Source organism: Megalops cyprinoides, chromosome 8 (assembly GCF_013368585.1).
Source record: "Megalops cyprinoides isolate fMegCyp1 chromosome 8, fMegCyp1.pri, whole genome shotgun sequence".
In the NCBI taxonomy this organism is placed as follows: Eukaryota; Metazoa; Chordata; class Actinopteri; order Elopiformes; family Megalopidae; genus Megalops; species Megalops cyprinoides.
Genome location: NC_050590.1, coordinates 4,379,100 through 4,395,640, shown reverse-complemented (window position 1 = coordinate 4,395,640; position 16,541 = coordinate 4,379,100). Strand labels below are relative to the sequence as shown.

Here is a 16,541-nt window from a genome sequence, read left to right as displayed (position 1 = left end):
TTCCACTGATTATTCAAGAGAAAGAAACATCTGCCAACCTCTGACTGCTCATTATCAAATTACCCTCACAAGCCAATTGTCAGCATTTTACATAATTGCAGGAGAGGCACACCTTTCAAATTATATAATTTGATATATTCTGTAATATTTGTAAAACACTACCTTGTTGCCCAGGTCTGATGGCTTTGAACCTAGTCAAGACCTTCAGCCCTCCGCCTATGATGTAACTGGCACAAAGACTGCCCTGTCTTGCTGCTTTTAAATTTGTGGGAACAAACAGGAAGTTACTGGTAGAGACAAAATCTCTAGAACAATGAACCCCCCCCCCCCCCTTCCACCCCCCCACCCCCCCCCCCCATCCACAGAGTTCAGATCTCTTCAAGGGATCTGAGAAACACACCTGGTGTTTTCCCTTTTAAAATATTCAGTATCGAGTTGATTAATGCAGGCATAATTTGCTTAAAACATCAGTTTCCTCGTGTTGCCTTTGTAAATGTAGCAATAGTTTACTTCATCTACGAAATGACACTTAAAATGTTTTAGTGTCACGCAGGAGAACGGAAACAAAGAAGTCGGGAGAAAATCTGATTCATCACTCCTAATAGTCTTTGCTGACATGAACCATGTCATGACTCAATACAAAAACAGCACGGCAGTGGCTCTTTTCAGTCAGAGGGAACTTTGAACATACAGACTGACTCAGAGCCCCCTTGTTGTCTACAAACCGCATGTTTCTTCCAAGAAAGACTGCCTGCCCTCCTCTCAGTCTTTCAAGCTGTTTCGATGTCTGGGATCAACACACGGAGTAAATAGATTTCTGCTGCTAACTTCTCTAATCCTCACGGTGATTAACTGCAACAGGTCAGTTCTGTCATAGTTTCTGTTATGTCGTCAGCAGGGGTTGGATTCAGACTGGAGCTACCTGTTCTTCAGAGGCATTATTCTCAACTATCAAGAAATTATCAGTTAATACCTTTTACCCACATCATACAACACAAATTCCAGGTTCTGCCATTGCCTTTTCAAATGCCATGCAATGGTACTGCAGTTTCACACTGCTTTCTAGCAGTAGCCTACTTCATATTAAAGTACGGTCTAATCAGAGTCATGTTTAGCGCCTATATCAGTCTACTGTTTGACCACTAACAGTGGAAGACTGCAAGGAGACTACCTGGTGGGTACTGCCCTGGAGAAACAGTGAGTGACCCACTGTACCAGTACAAAACCAACATCATGTTTAAGATGTAGATTTGTGAGCATGATGAGTTCTTCCACTGGTAAGGGGAACTGTCTTACAGATAAACAGGCTGATTAATGAATGAATAATTTAGTTTCCTGTGATGTGATGTAATGTAATGTTATGTAATGTAATGTAATATAAATAAGTCGGTTATCATCCCCCATAGAAATAGGCCTATTCTTTCACTTGTTCACAAGCTGCAACACATTTGAGTGCTGTTAAAAAGGGCCTTGTATCTGTGAGTATTTTATGTCCAAAACAACCCCCACAATGTGGCATCTGGACTACACTGGCAGCTTTTTCAATGCTTTGAGAATAATTACATGAATTATTTGTACAGCTTGGGAGGACTTTTTGGAATGAAGAAACTCTACCAATGAATCATAAATCACTGGAAAGCACTGCAGAGGTCCTGTCATTGAATCTTAAGTGGCACAGTCTCCAGATGTGTGACACCAAACTTATTCTGGGAGAGAATATGTTGTAGAATAGGCTTACATCTTCATCAGGGCACACCATTCAAGAATGCAGTGAGGAAGTGTCACTGAAAAATGAACCTGAAGATGAGCCCATTAATGTGGCAGCAGACTCATCTACAATGGTTCAGGAGGAATTTAAAACACTACGGAGAACTGCTGCAAAGACACTATAGATCCTCTCCCAACATACTGTATATTAGGGGATACGCAAAGGTAGTAGAGGTCCTCTGAGATTGGAAGTACAGTTCAGCTGCACAGAAAATCAGACAGAGAAGACTGAAGTTCTATTCATGGGAGAATACTGTGGTTCCTGCCTGATGGAGAGGTGATATAACATATCAAATTCTCTAGTGCCACTGAAGGGACAGGAGATGTCTAGGAAGAGCCAGACACCCTTTATTGACCTGGCATGCATGCGGACATCAAAGCATTCGTTATAAAATGTGAGATCTGTAGATGTGAAGGAACAGGATAAGACAATACACATGTGACACACTGGCCAGACCTTGGGATAAGGAATGCACAGACATGTCTATGTTTTACAGCACAATATATACCTGATCACTGAATTGTAATCTCTGTGGACTGGCATTCTAGTTTAGAGGAGACTGATTACAAGCGATACACAAAGATTGTGATTCACAAGATGAAAGCAGATTTTCCCCCCCCCCTGTGGAACACCAGAAATTATGTGTCCCTGTAATGGTCCACTCTTTTTCCATCACAGGAATTTCAGAAATTCAGCAAAGGTTGACCATTTGACCACAGGACGGCCTATTCCTTATTATCCGCCGAGCAACTGAAAGACAGAGTCAGCCATAAAACTGAAAAAAAAAAAGACACAAACAAAGCAAAGCAAAGCAAAGCGTGCAGCTGCAGACCTCTGCAACACACCGTAACGAAGAGTGAGCGCAGGTCCCACGCAAGGACCGATAAGCTGAGGAGCAAACACACCAGCACTGGCATGAAGCCACCTGCCATGGCCTGCGCTCAAAGAACAGCAATGTTTCACTGATTGCTGATATCAGCCAGCCCAGGCAGACCTGCCTGCTCCCATGAACTCCAAGTGGTAGAAACGTGGTTCAATTTGGTATTGTAGAAATACTCATATGCCAAATCAAAACTGTCCTCACTCTCAATTTCATGTGGGCTTCATGTCAAGGTTTGAGGGACAGAAAGTGAAAATGAATATGAAATTTTGTGGGGTTTTTTTTTTTGCTTCTCATCTTATTCCTAAAATAAACTCAGGGATCCACCGTGTCATGACATATGTCAAGTGAAATATTTGGGTTATTGGCCAGATATTATTTTAAATTTACCTGTCAGTGACATGTACAAAATATTTTCAGATCCCTGTGTGTGTGTGTGTGTGCGTGTGTGTACTTGTGTGTGTGTGTGTGCATGCATGTACTTGTATGTATGTGTGTGTGCGCGGGTGTGTGTGTGTGTGTGTGTGCGCGCGCGTGTATGTGTGTGTGTGTGTGTGTGTGTGTATATGTGTGTATGTGTGTGTGCATGCGTGTACGTGTATGTGTGTGTGTGTGGGTGTATGTATGCATGTGTGTACGTGTATGTGTGTGTGCACGGGTGTGTGTGTGTGTGTATGTGTGTGTGCGCGGGTGTGTGTGTGTGTGCATGCGTGTACGTGTGTGTGTGTGTGTGTGTGTGTGTATACGTGTGTGTGTGTGTGTGCGCGCATGCGTGTGCATGAGGGAGGGTTGGTCTTCCAGCCCGTGGTTTTCTTGAATAATTTAAAAGCAAAAAAGAGCTGCTCCTGAGAATAGATGTGATGGATTTGACTTTGAGTTGTAGAACAAGGTTGATTGATGATAACATAATCGAATCTGTACTTTGTCATTTCCGGCCTCCTCACGGAGACAAATGATGAGTTTTCACAGAGATAATGGCACCATGTGAAAAGACAGGAATAATCTGTTTAACTCATTTGAAAATATGGGGTTTTATCATAAGTGCTGTCATGCATTTTGTCCCATTTTTGAAGAGAGTAGCTACCCCCTTTTGAATTAACATAAAATTTGCTTTCAAATAGTCTTTTTGACCATACATAGTGGTCCCTTTGAACTAACCACATCGACAACAATATTTCACATTTTTGAGATGGGAACATATGGCACAAAATAGCACTTGACAGAATTCTCGGTCATTACCCTCAACCCAAGCTTCCCTGTGGCAACCAAGAAAGAAGTTCTAATGTGGTCTAATAATGTTGAAAAACATACACATAGTAATTTAACATTTGTTTTATATTTAGTTATCTGTTCATTGAAATATCCAAACCTATGGTCTGTATCCATAAACCTATCACCACTAAAGCAAGCATTGAAAATAAAAATTTTGACAGCAAAATTGATATGGACGGTTTGTTTCGCATCAGCAGGTGGCGCTCCAACGGGATAAATTACACGGCTACGGGAACTGATTAATGAAAAATCCTCCAACAGGTGGCACTATGCATTACACAAAACAATTGAGTTAACGTTATAGTAGAACACATGCTGCTACGGCGCTGGAGACCCTATCACTGTAAAAATAAAGCTGTTGCACATGCTAACCGAAAGCATTGGCACTTTTTTGATAATTGACACAATATTAGTTTACTGTATCATGAAATAAAACAAATATTGCGCAGTTCCTGACAAAACTAACGTTGCTTTTAACAGGAGGTAAAACCGCCCTAAACTCATGAATACGTTTGCTGCTTAATACAAAACAATGATAGCATTAAAATAGCCCTGGTTGTGAGTCATTTGTCTATGGGAAGTTTAATGTACTGTAATAATGAATTGATTTATCCTGTTCAGTTTCACGTGAACATTAGGCACAAGAATAAAACGTTGAACATCTGACAATTTTCTTACCAACTAATACACATTGAAATGGTTTTCAATAGGTATGCAAATTATTTTCAATCAGTATAGATTTTTTTTTCGTTTTATTAGAATAGATATATAAAGGGTACGTAACCCCCAATGTATCAGTAAAATATCTACAATATAACTGTCTTAGCGCATAAGTGCATCAATTTAACTATCTGAAGCAAGAAACAATGTATTTTATATTCTGATTTGAGAATATAATAATAACGTAAAATGTAACACACAAAATAAATGGATTTCCAAATGAAAACCGGCTTAATACCACTATTATGGACGAATCAAACTAAATACAACATGATACCAAATCTAAACACAAATGACATTTAAATAAGCCAAACTCTTTAAAATATACCCACTTTGCTAGATAAATATTAACTAAATTTTTTATCTTGAAGTAAGTCCAGCAACAATACTTCATCTGTATGGGAGTCGTACACAAACGTAAAACAAGGATTCAAGTGACAGTCCGACACAATATACAAAACACAGTTGAAGTGACTTGTGACTTGTTCCTTCATGCTCTGACATGAAGACCTCGACCTTTTTTTCTTTTCTTTTTGCACAATTTTGCGGTCATTGAAAAAAAAATCTTGGAACAATGTGACATGACAAAAATGTAACATTTGTTCCGTTCAAAGTAATTGCACAATGAATCCCCTAGGACGCATTTCTTTTTCTGTTTTGTGTGGTCATTAACCATGCATTCCTGCTGACGGGCTGAGGTCTTACTACAAAGTCAGCGGGTAATCCGCTGTCAGCCACTGACAGCAAAACATTGAACGCAGCACGCCGTTTCTGCCTCCCCCTCAGCGGAAGAAAACGTAGTTCCAATACAATGTTAAACGATTTGTTTGGTTAAAGTTGAAAGGACGCGGCATGAAGGGTAACACTGATGTAGATATTTCACAGTAAATTAGTTTCATTTTAATTATGTATCTATTACAAACTAAGTACACCTTTTACTTAAAAAACACACCTGATAGAAGAGGCCGTATAAATCTGTGCAGATACAGATTTTAAAGTACTTTGCATAATAATCCATTTACAGCCCATAGGCTATATGCATACGGCACAGCCCGCTCAAAAAGAATATGATTGTCAGCTTTTCATCTAAAATTACTTCAAACATAACGTTGAATAGCATATTACTGAATTATTGCTGCATTAATGTTTTGGTAATCCGTCTAAATGAACTTCAATTTACGTCAATGTATCGATTGTACCAAAGCCTAACCTAAAGCTGGAGGTCACTGACAGTGGGGCGTTTTGCAGTTCCCTAAGGACTGTAAATGATGTTCTGTGGGTTTTCAACATACTGCCCCGATCCATAGTCGGTCCAGCAAGACGTTCAGAGTAAATAAATAGAAAACTGAAATACTAGAGTAGGCCAGTTGTTAGCAAGTCAATCAAGGTGTGTTTATTGTAGGTTTATACCACGCAATGACATCCGCAATGTGAATGAACGCCTAAGGTGCAGTGTCCCACATGTATTTATATACCTGAACTACAGCTCCAGCTAAGCGGCAGCAATGTGGCATAGCCGTAAGGAACAAGGCTCATAACGTAAAGGTTGCTGGTTCGCGTCCCCGCTGGACCACTTCTGTATCAGGTACTTAACGTACAATTGCCTCAGTAAATATTCAGCCGTATAAATGGACAACATGTAAAAGCGGTAATCTATGTAAATTGCTCCGGATAAGAACGTCTGCTAACTGACAGCAATATTTCACATAGGCTACATTGCAGTGGGCTATCTTGCCTGGCATAAAGCTTCCGTTTCAAACTCTTTCCTCGCTGGGTGTTTGGAAAAAACCGGGAAACGTGCGGTTTATATAATATGAATCAGAAAAACGGATTGACATGCTTTCGAGCGAAAAAATACATACTTACAGAGCTAATTTTCATAACTAGTCTAATTCCCTTGACAAAATGATTTGAAACATTTGAAGCACAGTAAGTGACCTGACCGAGTGTGTGTGTGTGTATGTGTGTGTGTGTAAGTTGTTTCAGAAAATCGGTCCGTTAAATTTTGGCGTCAATTAAAATAATTCCGAGCACAGGTTGTTCACCTTGACACCCTTCCCCTGCCGCTAACTTTGCGCATCCCACGTGGTGTCGGATGGGTTAAAAAGAAATGTAATTTGGCTCCATTCGGCGGAAGGATACAGTACTGAACGTCAGCGTGGTGCTGAGGTTTGCGAAGCAAAAATGTCTGCCTAAGGGAAACTAGCAAGTTACATGCAGGGAATATTTTGCAGCATAGTACTGCTCACACCTTGATTCCACACGTTGTCAGGCGCGAAGGAGGATAACAACGCTTTCGTTCCCGCAACCGATCGCCCCTAGTTGGATTTTTAATCGGGGAAAAGGTAAAATAATGTAGACTGAAAGGGGAAAGGGTTTCGGACTGGGTTAAAGAAGTTGGGATACAACAGACTATGGAGATGACTGCGAGTAAGGGGTCGGCATTTGCTTTACCACTTTGACTAGTAATGGCATTTAAATGTGTAATGTTATGATCACAGTATTATTAATATACAGTTTTTATTTGTATCTTTATGTACGGTTTCGAATGATCTCTTCACATAAAACTACTGTTTATGCTAGCATCTTAGCAAATGCTTAAATCAAACCTATGTAGGAACGCCACTCTGCCAATATGGTCTCTTAAGTGTCAAGTGAAATGTCCGGTCAGGAATTGTAATTTAAGTTTGTTAATTAGCAACTTGTTACGAGGTTTTATACAATTGGCTGTAGACGTAATGGTCAAGAACAGCATGATGCCGCTGTCGCAAATCGTACGCTTTGGGTAGCGGCGTGCATGCACACGCCGTTCTGCGCAAATTGAGCGTCTGCATTTTGTGTATTTATTGATTTTTTGTTGTAGAGGTAAGTCCTCATAACTACCCAGGCGTTTGTTCTTCCAAGTCGGTTTTAGGAATACCGTTAACAAAACGCAATGCAGCTGCGCTAGCAAAAAGCAAATTAATTGTCGTTACTTCTCTTGGCAAAAGCTTGCTAGTTGCAGGGTAGCTGAAGAATTTAGTCTTCACGTTTTGGGAATTTAATGGTAACTACAGTCATTATGTAGCAGTAATAATTGGCATTACAGTTTATAAGGAATGTAAACATAAACTCCAGTGAAGGTAATATGAAGCTTATTTGTTAAGTTCGTTGTCGGTTGGAGTTTAATTTTTGAAGGGTCGAAGTGACCGGGTATTTGTCACATGCATATTGATGGATTGCTTTTGTAGGTCTTATTGTATTGATGCGACAAGGGGAAATATTTGGAATCCTGTTTTAAGTTAAGAAAAAACGTTTTTCCTGCTTATTTTCTAGGTGTAGTTAAGGACCGCCACGATGAATCCTCAGCAGCGGATTGCCGCTATCGGGACAGACAAGGAATTGAGTGATCTGCTGGATTTTAGCGCGGTAGGATATTGCAGATGTGAATTTAAATTATTCTTAAATAATTTTACTTATTTCGTTTCCAAAACAGAAGTGAGTGTAACAACACAGCGGGCAGGATGTCGGGTGCGCGTAGCTTGTGTCCTGGGTCGACAGATCTCTCATCACCTAAAGTTTGATGTAATGTCTAGACCTCGTCAGAGCAAGTAGTGCGAGTCAAAGACGGCACATACGCAACGGTTGTATTTTAAAATCCCCCTCAACTCTTCTCATAGATTGGAAAAGTAAGCGGTATTTTCCTCATAAATCCATGATGAACACGGTGATTGTTTTGCCACCTTACTTTTAACTGAACTGTATTGGGCACTAAAAATATTCATATATTTATTTGTGTAAAGAGTAAACTGTTCACCAGTGTTCCGTCACACAAGATGTGGGAAATTAATGACAGGCTATCCTAATGGAACATGTAACATGAAAAATTTTTTTGACTTTAATATATTGAAAAACAACATGTAGTGAATGACATTTCTGTTAATGTCTTTTTGGGTGTTAGTACCCGGCATGGTACCCGGCATAGTACCCGCCATGCATTTTTGTTTCAAAAACCAAGCAAAGGAAGGTAAAGACCTTTATTTGTTACCACCAGATGTTCGCTCCACCTGTAAACAGCGGGAAAAACAAGCCGACCACCCTGGGAAGCAGCCAGTTCAGTGCCGCAGGTAGGATCTCATGTCAAATGTTACAGTATGTGCTGTTACAGTATGTGCTGTTACAGTATGTGCTGTTACAGTATGTGCTGGATTCCCGTCTGCAGCATAACATTTCCCTTGTCTCCTGCAGCAGCACCTTTGCAGTACTGCTTCTGATCTGTGCCGTTTTAAAAGAACACAGTGCATTGCAATGCATAGTCATATCAACTCAGAATTAATTGAGGGTTGATGTTGTATCCCAGGGCTTTATATTTGGAGCAGCTGTTTTTTTGCATGTGCGTACATATGTGTGTATGTATGTATGTATGTGTGTGTGTGTGTGTGTGTGTGTGTGTGTGTGTGTGTGTGTATGATTGTGCAACAGTCATTGCTTGGATTCATTTTTTCCCCTTGCGTGACGCCACCGTTTGCTTTGCCTGTCTGGTGTGTGAAATGCTACACGTAAACATTGCGTAAAGTTCACCTGTCCATCCTGGATTGACATGGAACAGCTCTTGCGAGGACGTGGCGGCCAATAAACTGTCTTGTTGAGAAATGCAAAGCGGAATGTTAATTAATCTTTACAGCCTGGCAGCACTTGTGTGATAGCAACCTGCCAAACAGTGGGACCTGTAGGTAGGCGCTAGTATTATGCGTGTTGTACTGACTTTGACATACGATCTCATTGTCCTTGATGCCTTTGGGGTGATGGCATTAGAAGCAATGGGCTCTGGAAGGATTGGGGCAGTGTTTTGGAATGAATAGTTGGAGTGCCACTGTGTTTCAGCAGTTTGTCTTTGAAGATAGAGGGACACATTTATGTAGAAGTACCCTGAATGAATCTCTGCTGGATGACTAAATACAGAGGACTTTTTTTTTTTTTTTTTTAACTATTCTCATCAGCTGAACTGTATTTTTATGTATGTAAATTGAACAAGTAAACTTTTTAATTCAGAATAATTTGAACATTTTGATTGCGTAATACAATGATCTCAGTTGTAGGGACACAGTTATATGTGTGTGTGTGTGTGTGTGTGTGTATGTGTGTTTTTAATTAACCTAAAGAATTTATGGTGGTGATTTTTGATTTTTAAGTTTGCATTAGCCTCGCTGTAATTGATAGAAGCTGACTTCCTGTAGCCTCTGTTTCTGTTTTGTGTTCTTTGGTGTTGTTAAAATACCAGCTCCAGTTTTGGCCTCTGTTTTGTGGGGTGGGGTTATTGTGGGGGCGACTTGCCTTCTCTTTCGGCTGGCTGAGTAGTTTAGGAAAGTTTCCCTAATCTCTCCCTTTAACTGGGTATCTTTTGTTAAGTGTGAATATTGCAGGACCGTAAGTGTAAATATATATATATATATATATTGTCTGAAGAGCTTCTGGAGAAAGGAAACAATCAAGCATTATATCACTTCAGTGCTTGCGTTGTGTGTGGCAACAAAGCCATCCCTATACAGTTAAGCGCAACATAAAGGACACACTTTTGTGTGGATAGCTGTGCACTGAGCCAGAAGAGACAGAGGGAGGCTTTTGTGACTGGGGCTTCATAATTGTTGTGATTTGTCTGAGGGCGAAGGGGAGGGGAGGGGGGGGCATTGAATTTGAGACTTGTTAGAAGTTATCTCTGAGAACGCAGAGGGCTTGCATGTTCACACTGAATCAATGATGAAATTGTGTAGTTAAATCTAATGTGCTGCAGGAAGCACTGGAGAGGTGTTTTTTCCTCTCACAAATCATCTGTTTCACAAATGCCCCACCTACAATGGGGAAAAGGTGTTGAGGTTTTGAATTGAAACGCAGCATTACAATAAAATATGTACTGTTTCGTAATACGTATTGTATTTCTGGATGCATAGTGGTCTAACCTTGATTAAAAACCATACTCTACGAAATGGCTGTCTGAAAAGTGCATTCATAGAATGTCCCGATGTGATTGGGCAATCAGTGTATCCATAGAGCAGCCACCCAGGGGATAGGTCGGTTTCTCAGTGGAATTTATTGTGACAAAGTATTGGGGGGGAGGGGCTTGGAATCTTTGATGCCAGACATTGCCAAATAAGATCTTGAAGGAAGCCGGAGGACAGAATAACCAGAGGCAAACCAGAAAAATATACTTAAATCTGTACATTAAAACATAGCAGCCTGGGCATTTCAGTCACATATTCAAATTAGGTCAGGAAGCCATGATGTATGTTAAAAGACATGGTTGTAGTATTGAGTGAGGTGTTGTCATTATAAGACGAATGCTGATTTATGAATTAGTCTGCTGCAGTGTAGAGCATTTCTATTCAGGACTTTATTCTGCAATTACTTTTTTACAAACATGTTAAGCATTAAGTGTGTTTTCTATTTTAGTTTGTGTTTAATACCATTTTTTCTGAATGCATTCCAGAAAGTAAGTCTGTCTCTGCCAAACCTTTTGTACTGAAAGAACATATTTATCTCTCCACCATTCACATATCGGAGATATCTGTGTTTAGTTTGACTTCATTCAAAAATCTTTAGCTGCTTTTGATCCTTTCCTTGCTCATCAGCGCCTGTTTCATTGTTGATACACCAGCAGAGGATATTTTGTACCAGAGTAGACAGCTAATGAAATAAATGGATGATGTCAATACTGGAAGGGACGTCAACCTGCCTGGTTAGGTCAGAGATCTCATGTGAACATGTTTCCAGTGTCTGCCTCTGGCTTGTCAGACAGTTGTCTGTTTTAACATGTTGGGGAAGTGGAAGAGCAAAAAGTTTTGTACTAACCTTTTTGGTAACTTTTTGGTGTGTTGTGAGTTTTGCAGTTGGAATGGTATTCATGGGTGTGATGTGACTTGCTGTGATTGTATCTAATGCGTTTGCCATTTGCAGTTGGGCTGTTAAAGTTAGCCAGCACCTCTTGAACCTTCATCTCTGTCCGTCTGTAATGAGTGATGTTTATGCTCCACCAGATGTGGTACATCGTGCTCTACCAGTTGACACATCTTGTTATCAGTGTGAAGTCTGAAGTGAAATAAAAATCCCAACAGGATCATTATGGGCAAACTGATTTGGACATCTATTTTCGAAATGGGGAGGAAAAAAGAGCATCGGGAACATTATTCATTTTCGCGGCATTGAACTTCACCTTCTAGTGGCATATTTGTGAGGGGTAATGGAATCGGGACTCAGGTATTCCCTTTTAGCCTCATTTGGGTTTGCCCTGTGTCTTTTGATCCCTCTGGAAACAGTACAATGTAAAGTGCTGACAGATTGGGGGAAAGTGTGCTAATAATGTCAAATAAGTTAATCGATTGATTGACAATGTATTTAGAGCCCTAAGGGACTGGATTTGAACACACTTCTTGCTTGCCAGTATCTCAGAGGGGGCTGAAGCCCCCTCTTCCTGTTTGAAGTGGGGCTCATGTGGTGTTTTGTGGTCTGCCACTGCACTGTTTGCAAACACATACAGCATGCTGCCACTTGGACTGCCCCCCCCCCCCCCCCCCCCCCCCATCCTCCCGACACCTTTTAGCACAAAACGTCCGCTACAGTTGCGGTGTAGTGGAAGGGGCGTATTAATATCTGCTTTGATGTGTTCTGATATGCGCATATCAGTGACACCTGCATCTACAGTTGAGAGAACGGGTTATTTTCTCTTCCTTCTGGTGGTGTGTGGAGCATGTGCATCTCCAAGTGTCTGCCCTAGCCATCCCTGGAAAAAGCTTCTGGGGGAAAAAAAAAAAAAACAAACAAACATTATTTCCTCAAAAAAGATCATAATGTGGCCGCATGTCCTCACTAAATAAGGATGAAGAAAAGAACACATGCAGACCTTCTGTGAATTTAAAATTAATGATAATGAATCAATGCAAACGTTAAGAAAAAGGGAGGGGGGGGGGGGGGACGCAAAACGCCCCCTGGAAAAGTAACCTGCGTGAGTGGCGTTGGTGTAAAATGTGGATTTTTCACACAGGCCGTAAATGACTTCCCAGAGAAGGCGGGAGTCTGACAGGGAGAAAAGGCAGAGCACACCCAGGGCTTGGGAAGGGAGCACTGTTGTCACATAATAAACTTGGCAGATCTGTGTGAGCTCTCTGCTTCACAAGCGAAACAAACCCCCCCCACACCCACACACACACACACACACACACACACACACACACACACACACACACACACACATACACATACACATACACATATACACACACACACACACACACACACACACACACACACACACACACACGCCGGAAGTTTCGCGGCACGCATTTGTCCTCCCCGCTCTCCGGCTGCGCGTTTGGATTGTTCGATTGCGGTATTGCGACGCTGGGAGCCAGTGCGGCTCTCGGCGTACCCCCGCACAGGTCTGCGCGCCACCAGACGGCAGTGAGAGAAACTCTCTCCAGCCGAGCCTGGATCCAGAACAGTGAGCACTGGCGCCCTGTTCAGCACAGGTCAGCGGACACGGCTGGAGACTCCTCATCCGTGCAGTAGCGGTGCCAGTCGTGCCGTGGGATTATTTCGACCGGGACGCGTTGTTGCACATGGCAGTTTTACTCAAACGCGTGAATGTGCATGGTTTGTTGATATGCCAACGAGTGTTGCTGTATTATATCCCATTGTGTTGTAATAAGCATACACAATTTAGTCATTTTTTTTCAGGAGGTGGAAGGTTCTGCCTCTGTGGGCACTCAGAACCATCAGAACCATCCATGTACTGAAAGCCAGAGCATTGTATTTATTTTCAAAAAGAAATATATTTCTTTTTCAAAAATGCCTTGTCCTGTCTATTTGTTCAGAATTTTGGAATTCATTTTCTGTCTGCTGCATCGAGCTACAGTGTGTGAAGGAATTTTGCAGTTGTAGTTCCTGTCACTAGCAATTTGAAAAATGTGGAAAGGTGTTCCTCATATATATTCTAGTCTTGTCTGTGAATATATTGCATATCTCTTTCTCCATATGAAAATGAAGTTGCGTTGCAGTGCTAGAACTGTTTGTGCCACAAAGTGACATGAGGGTGGCACTGCATGTATGATTATGATGAACGCTGACAGATCTCCCAGCTGAGCTGTCGGCGGGAACATTAGAATTCATTTTTGGAAAAGTTAGGAACTTTTTTTTTCTTCACTCTGGGATTATTAATAATGCCAACTGATAGTTTTATGTGTGATACTTCAGATGTAAAAGTCATCACTTTGCTTTTTGAGACGTCATGAGCTGCATGGACAGTACTACTTTTGGTGTTGTCCCCTAACATAGTATACAGCTGATCTCTCAGCATCAAAGTTGGCAGATCCAAACTGTCATTTCAGCCTGTACCTTGTCTGGCCAACCATTGGAACCTGGTCATGCAGTGCTTCTAATATTGTTGACTCCTTATGGTTTTTTGCTTGTGTTGTACTTAGGGCTGTACTGAAATAATTAAAAGCTTTGAAGCTTCATTCACTGAATTGGCATTCAGTTGTGAAATTAAGCATTCGATTATTAGGATGGGTGCTCAGTTGCAGTTTTAAGGTTATTGCTACTGTAATACAAGAAATGTAGATGTTAAAGCGGCCTACTTTTTATTATCATTTAACATAAACAATTTTGCCAATAAACTGTGGGGCGCCAACTGTGACAGACCTTTTTTCGTACACAGAATACCTGTGCTATGAAACGCATAAATTCATTACGAAATCATAACTCGTTAGCAGTGTGTCCATGCAATATTGAAGAGAGCACATACTTACGTGTACAGAAAACAAAACAGATGATTCCTGTCACGCATTGAATTGACCGTTGTGCTTTTCATTTTGTGGACAAAAGAAACTCATTTTGTAGACAAAAGTAATTCCGTCCACGTAACAGATGTCCTAGGCCAGCATTTATGCTTTTGTGGCACGAAATGCAGAATGTGCTATACTGTCATCATTCCGTGCCATCGAATGTTAATCTTGTCCACCTAACTGTTTTGCTATATTACTGAAAGTATGATGTGTACGAAAGGGATTTAGCACAATATGTTCCGTGACTCTGCAGTTACAGAAGGCATTCCGTCCACGAAAGCAAAGGTTGCTTGAACTTTCGTAGACATCAGTGTTTTGCTTAAGCACAAAATTAATTATGTTCATAGGCTATATTACTGAAGGTATGATGTGCACGTAAGGGCTTTGGTCCAATACATTCTGTGAGTCAGCCGGAATATGAATTATGTGTCCTGAAATCACACAGGAAGAATTCCGTACACTAAAGCAAATGCTGGTTGAACTTTTGTAGACAGAACTGTTTGTTACGTTCGTTTGGTCACTTATGAAATGCCGAAACAACAGGCCAAAACGATGACGTCACGTCACAGACATTCGAAGCTTCGTTCGAAAACGGTTGGCTAAAATTCGAATGGCAAAAAATGGCATTCGATACAGCCCTAGTTGTACTCTACCTCACTTTTCAGTTGCTTTGGATAAACCGTCTGCTAAATGAATAAATGTAAAGTTGGACTGTGTTTAACATGCACCATTTCCAGTGTTTCTGTGACACCTGATATGGTCACTGATGTTTAATGGTGGAATGAACTGAAATGAGTATATGATGGATTTGATGATGTCTGTGAACATTGATGTGGTTGTTTCCATTCATACCTCCAACACCCCCCCCCCCCCCCCCCCCCCCCCCCCCCTTCACTTTGCTTTCGGCAGACTCTGTACCTCTTCCCGCTGCACATTCAGCTACCCTCCTGGCTTTTTAGGGGGTTTTTCTGATATAAATGTGTGGATTGGAGGCAAAAGATTTTCACACAACGATTAATTATTAATGAGCTGGTTAATGTAAGAAGTAAGGTTATTCAGAATTCTTCCTTAAGGAGTTGGTTGAGGGATTACAATTGAGTAGGAGCCTTTTTTTAGTTTTCAGGATAACTTGGAACAAACCTGGCATACTTTTCCAGATGATTTCTTAACAAAGCAAAAAAAAAAAAGTAACCTGTAAGAATAACTGGCACTGAGATATAAGTGAGAAAATCCAGGCTGAGCTCAGCTTATCTTCAGAACCTTTTCAGAGGATTTTCAAGTTATGTATTTTCATTTTCTTTTTGTTTAAAAAAGCGTCAGTCTTTAGTTTAAGAACACTTATTAAAATCTTGGAATTAAATGTACACAAGCACATTGTGTGCATAACTTCAAACCTTTCTTCAGTGGGGGTGTTAAATGCTTGTTTTACAACAGGAACCTGAACTTTTCGTGTGTGTGTGTGTGTGTGTGTGTGTGTGTGTACATGTTCTCAGGAAGCTGGCGGCTTCTGAAATACTCTGCACAGACTGTTTCTCTGATTGGCTGATATCAGTCCTCTGAAGCCTTGATTGTTGAGGGGTGTGTTTATGCAAATAAGGCCCAATCCTCTGCACCGGGATATCAAAATATTTCTGCGGCAGAACTCGCAAGGCAAGGTGTCATTCTGGGGAACAGGGGGTTATAATCTGTACAATGTGAAGGAGAGCCCACAGAGAGCGGCTCCAAGAGTGCACAGTACATATTCAGTACACAGATAAACTGTTTTTCCGCTGCTCAGTGTACGTCTTCTTGCAGAACTACCCTGTACCTATGCTTAATAAACCCGCTTTTCATTTCTTAAGCCTTGTTGTGGTGTGGGAGGCACTTCCATTTGTCCTGAGGCAGCTGCTTATTTTTAGATAACCTGCAGCTCGATCTGTGAACATTTGGCCACTTGCATTTTTTTTTTGATGTGCTGGACATCCCACCAGTTCAGATTGATGGTTTAATTTTTTTTTCCCCTGTCAGAACATGTCCACTTTGGGAGGTTTCAGGCAGGGGTCTCGGACATTTTTCATTGCTGAGAATCATGCTGTTGCTATAGCGATGA

General features: G+C 41.1%; 1 protein-coding gene across 5 annotated transcripts in view; it reads left to right on the top strand.

The window, feature by feature from the left end:
• Positions 1–6,825: 6,825 nt before the first annotated feature.
• LOC118782018 (transcription factor 12-like) overlaps positions 6,826–16,541 on the top strand; it is a 113,817-nt gene continuing 104,101 nt past the window's right edge. For 2 of the 5 annotated variants that reach the window (XM_036535221.1, XM_036535220.1), the window contains exons 1-3: positions 6,826–6,985; positions 7,956–8,048; positions 8,674–8,746. In XM_036535221.1, coding sequence (XP_036391114.1) covers positions 7,977–8,048; positions 8,674–8,746 — 145 coding nt within the window. In that variant the 5' untranslated portion in view covers positions 6,826–6,985; positions 7,956–7,976. Of the gene's footprint in view, positions 6,986–7,955; positions 8,049–8,239; positions 8,309–8,673; positions 8,747–16,541 lie in introns of those variants that run through there. The other 3 variants (XM_036535222.1, XM_036535223.1, XM_036535224.1) reach the window with 3 other exon arrangements.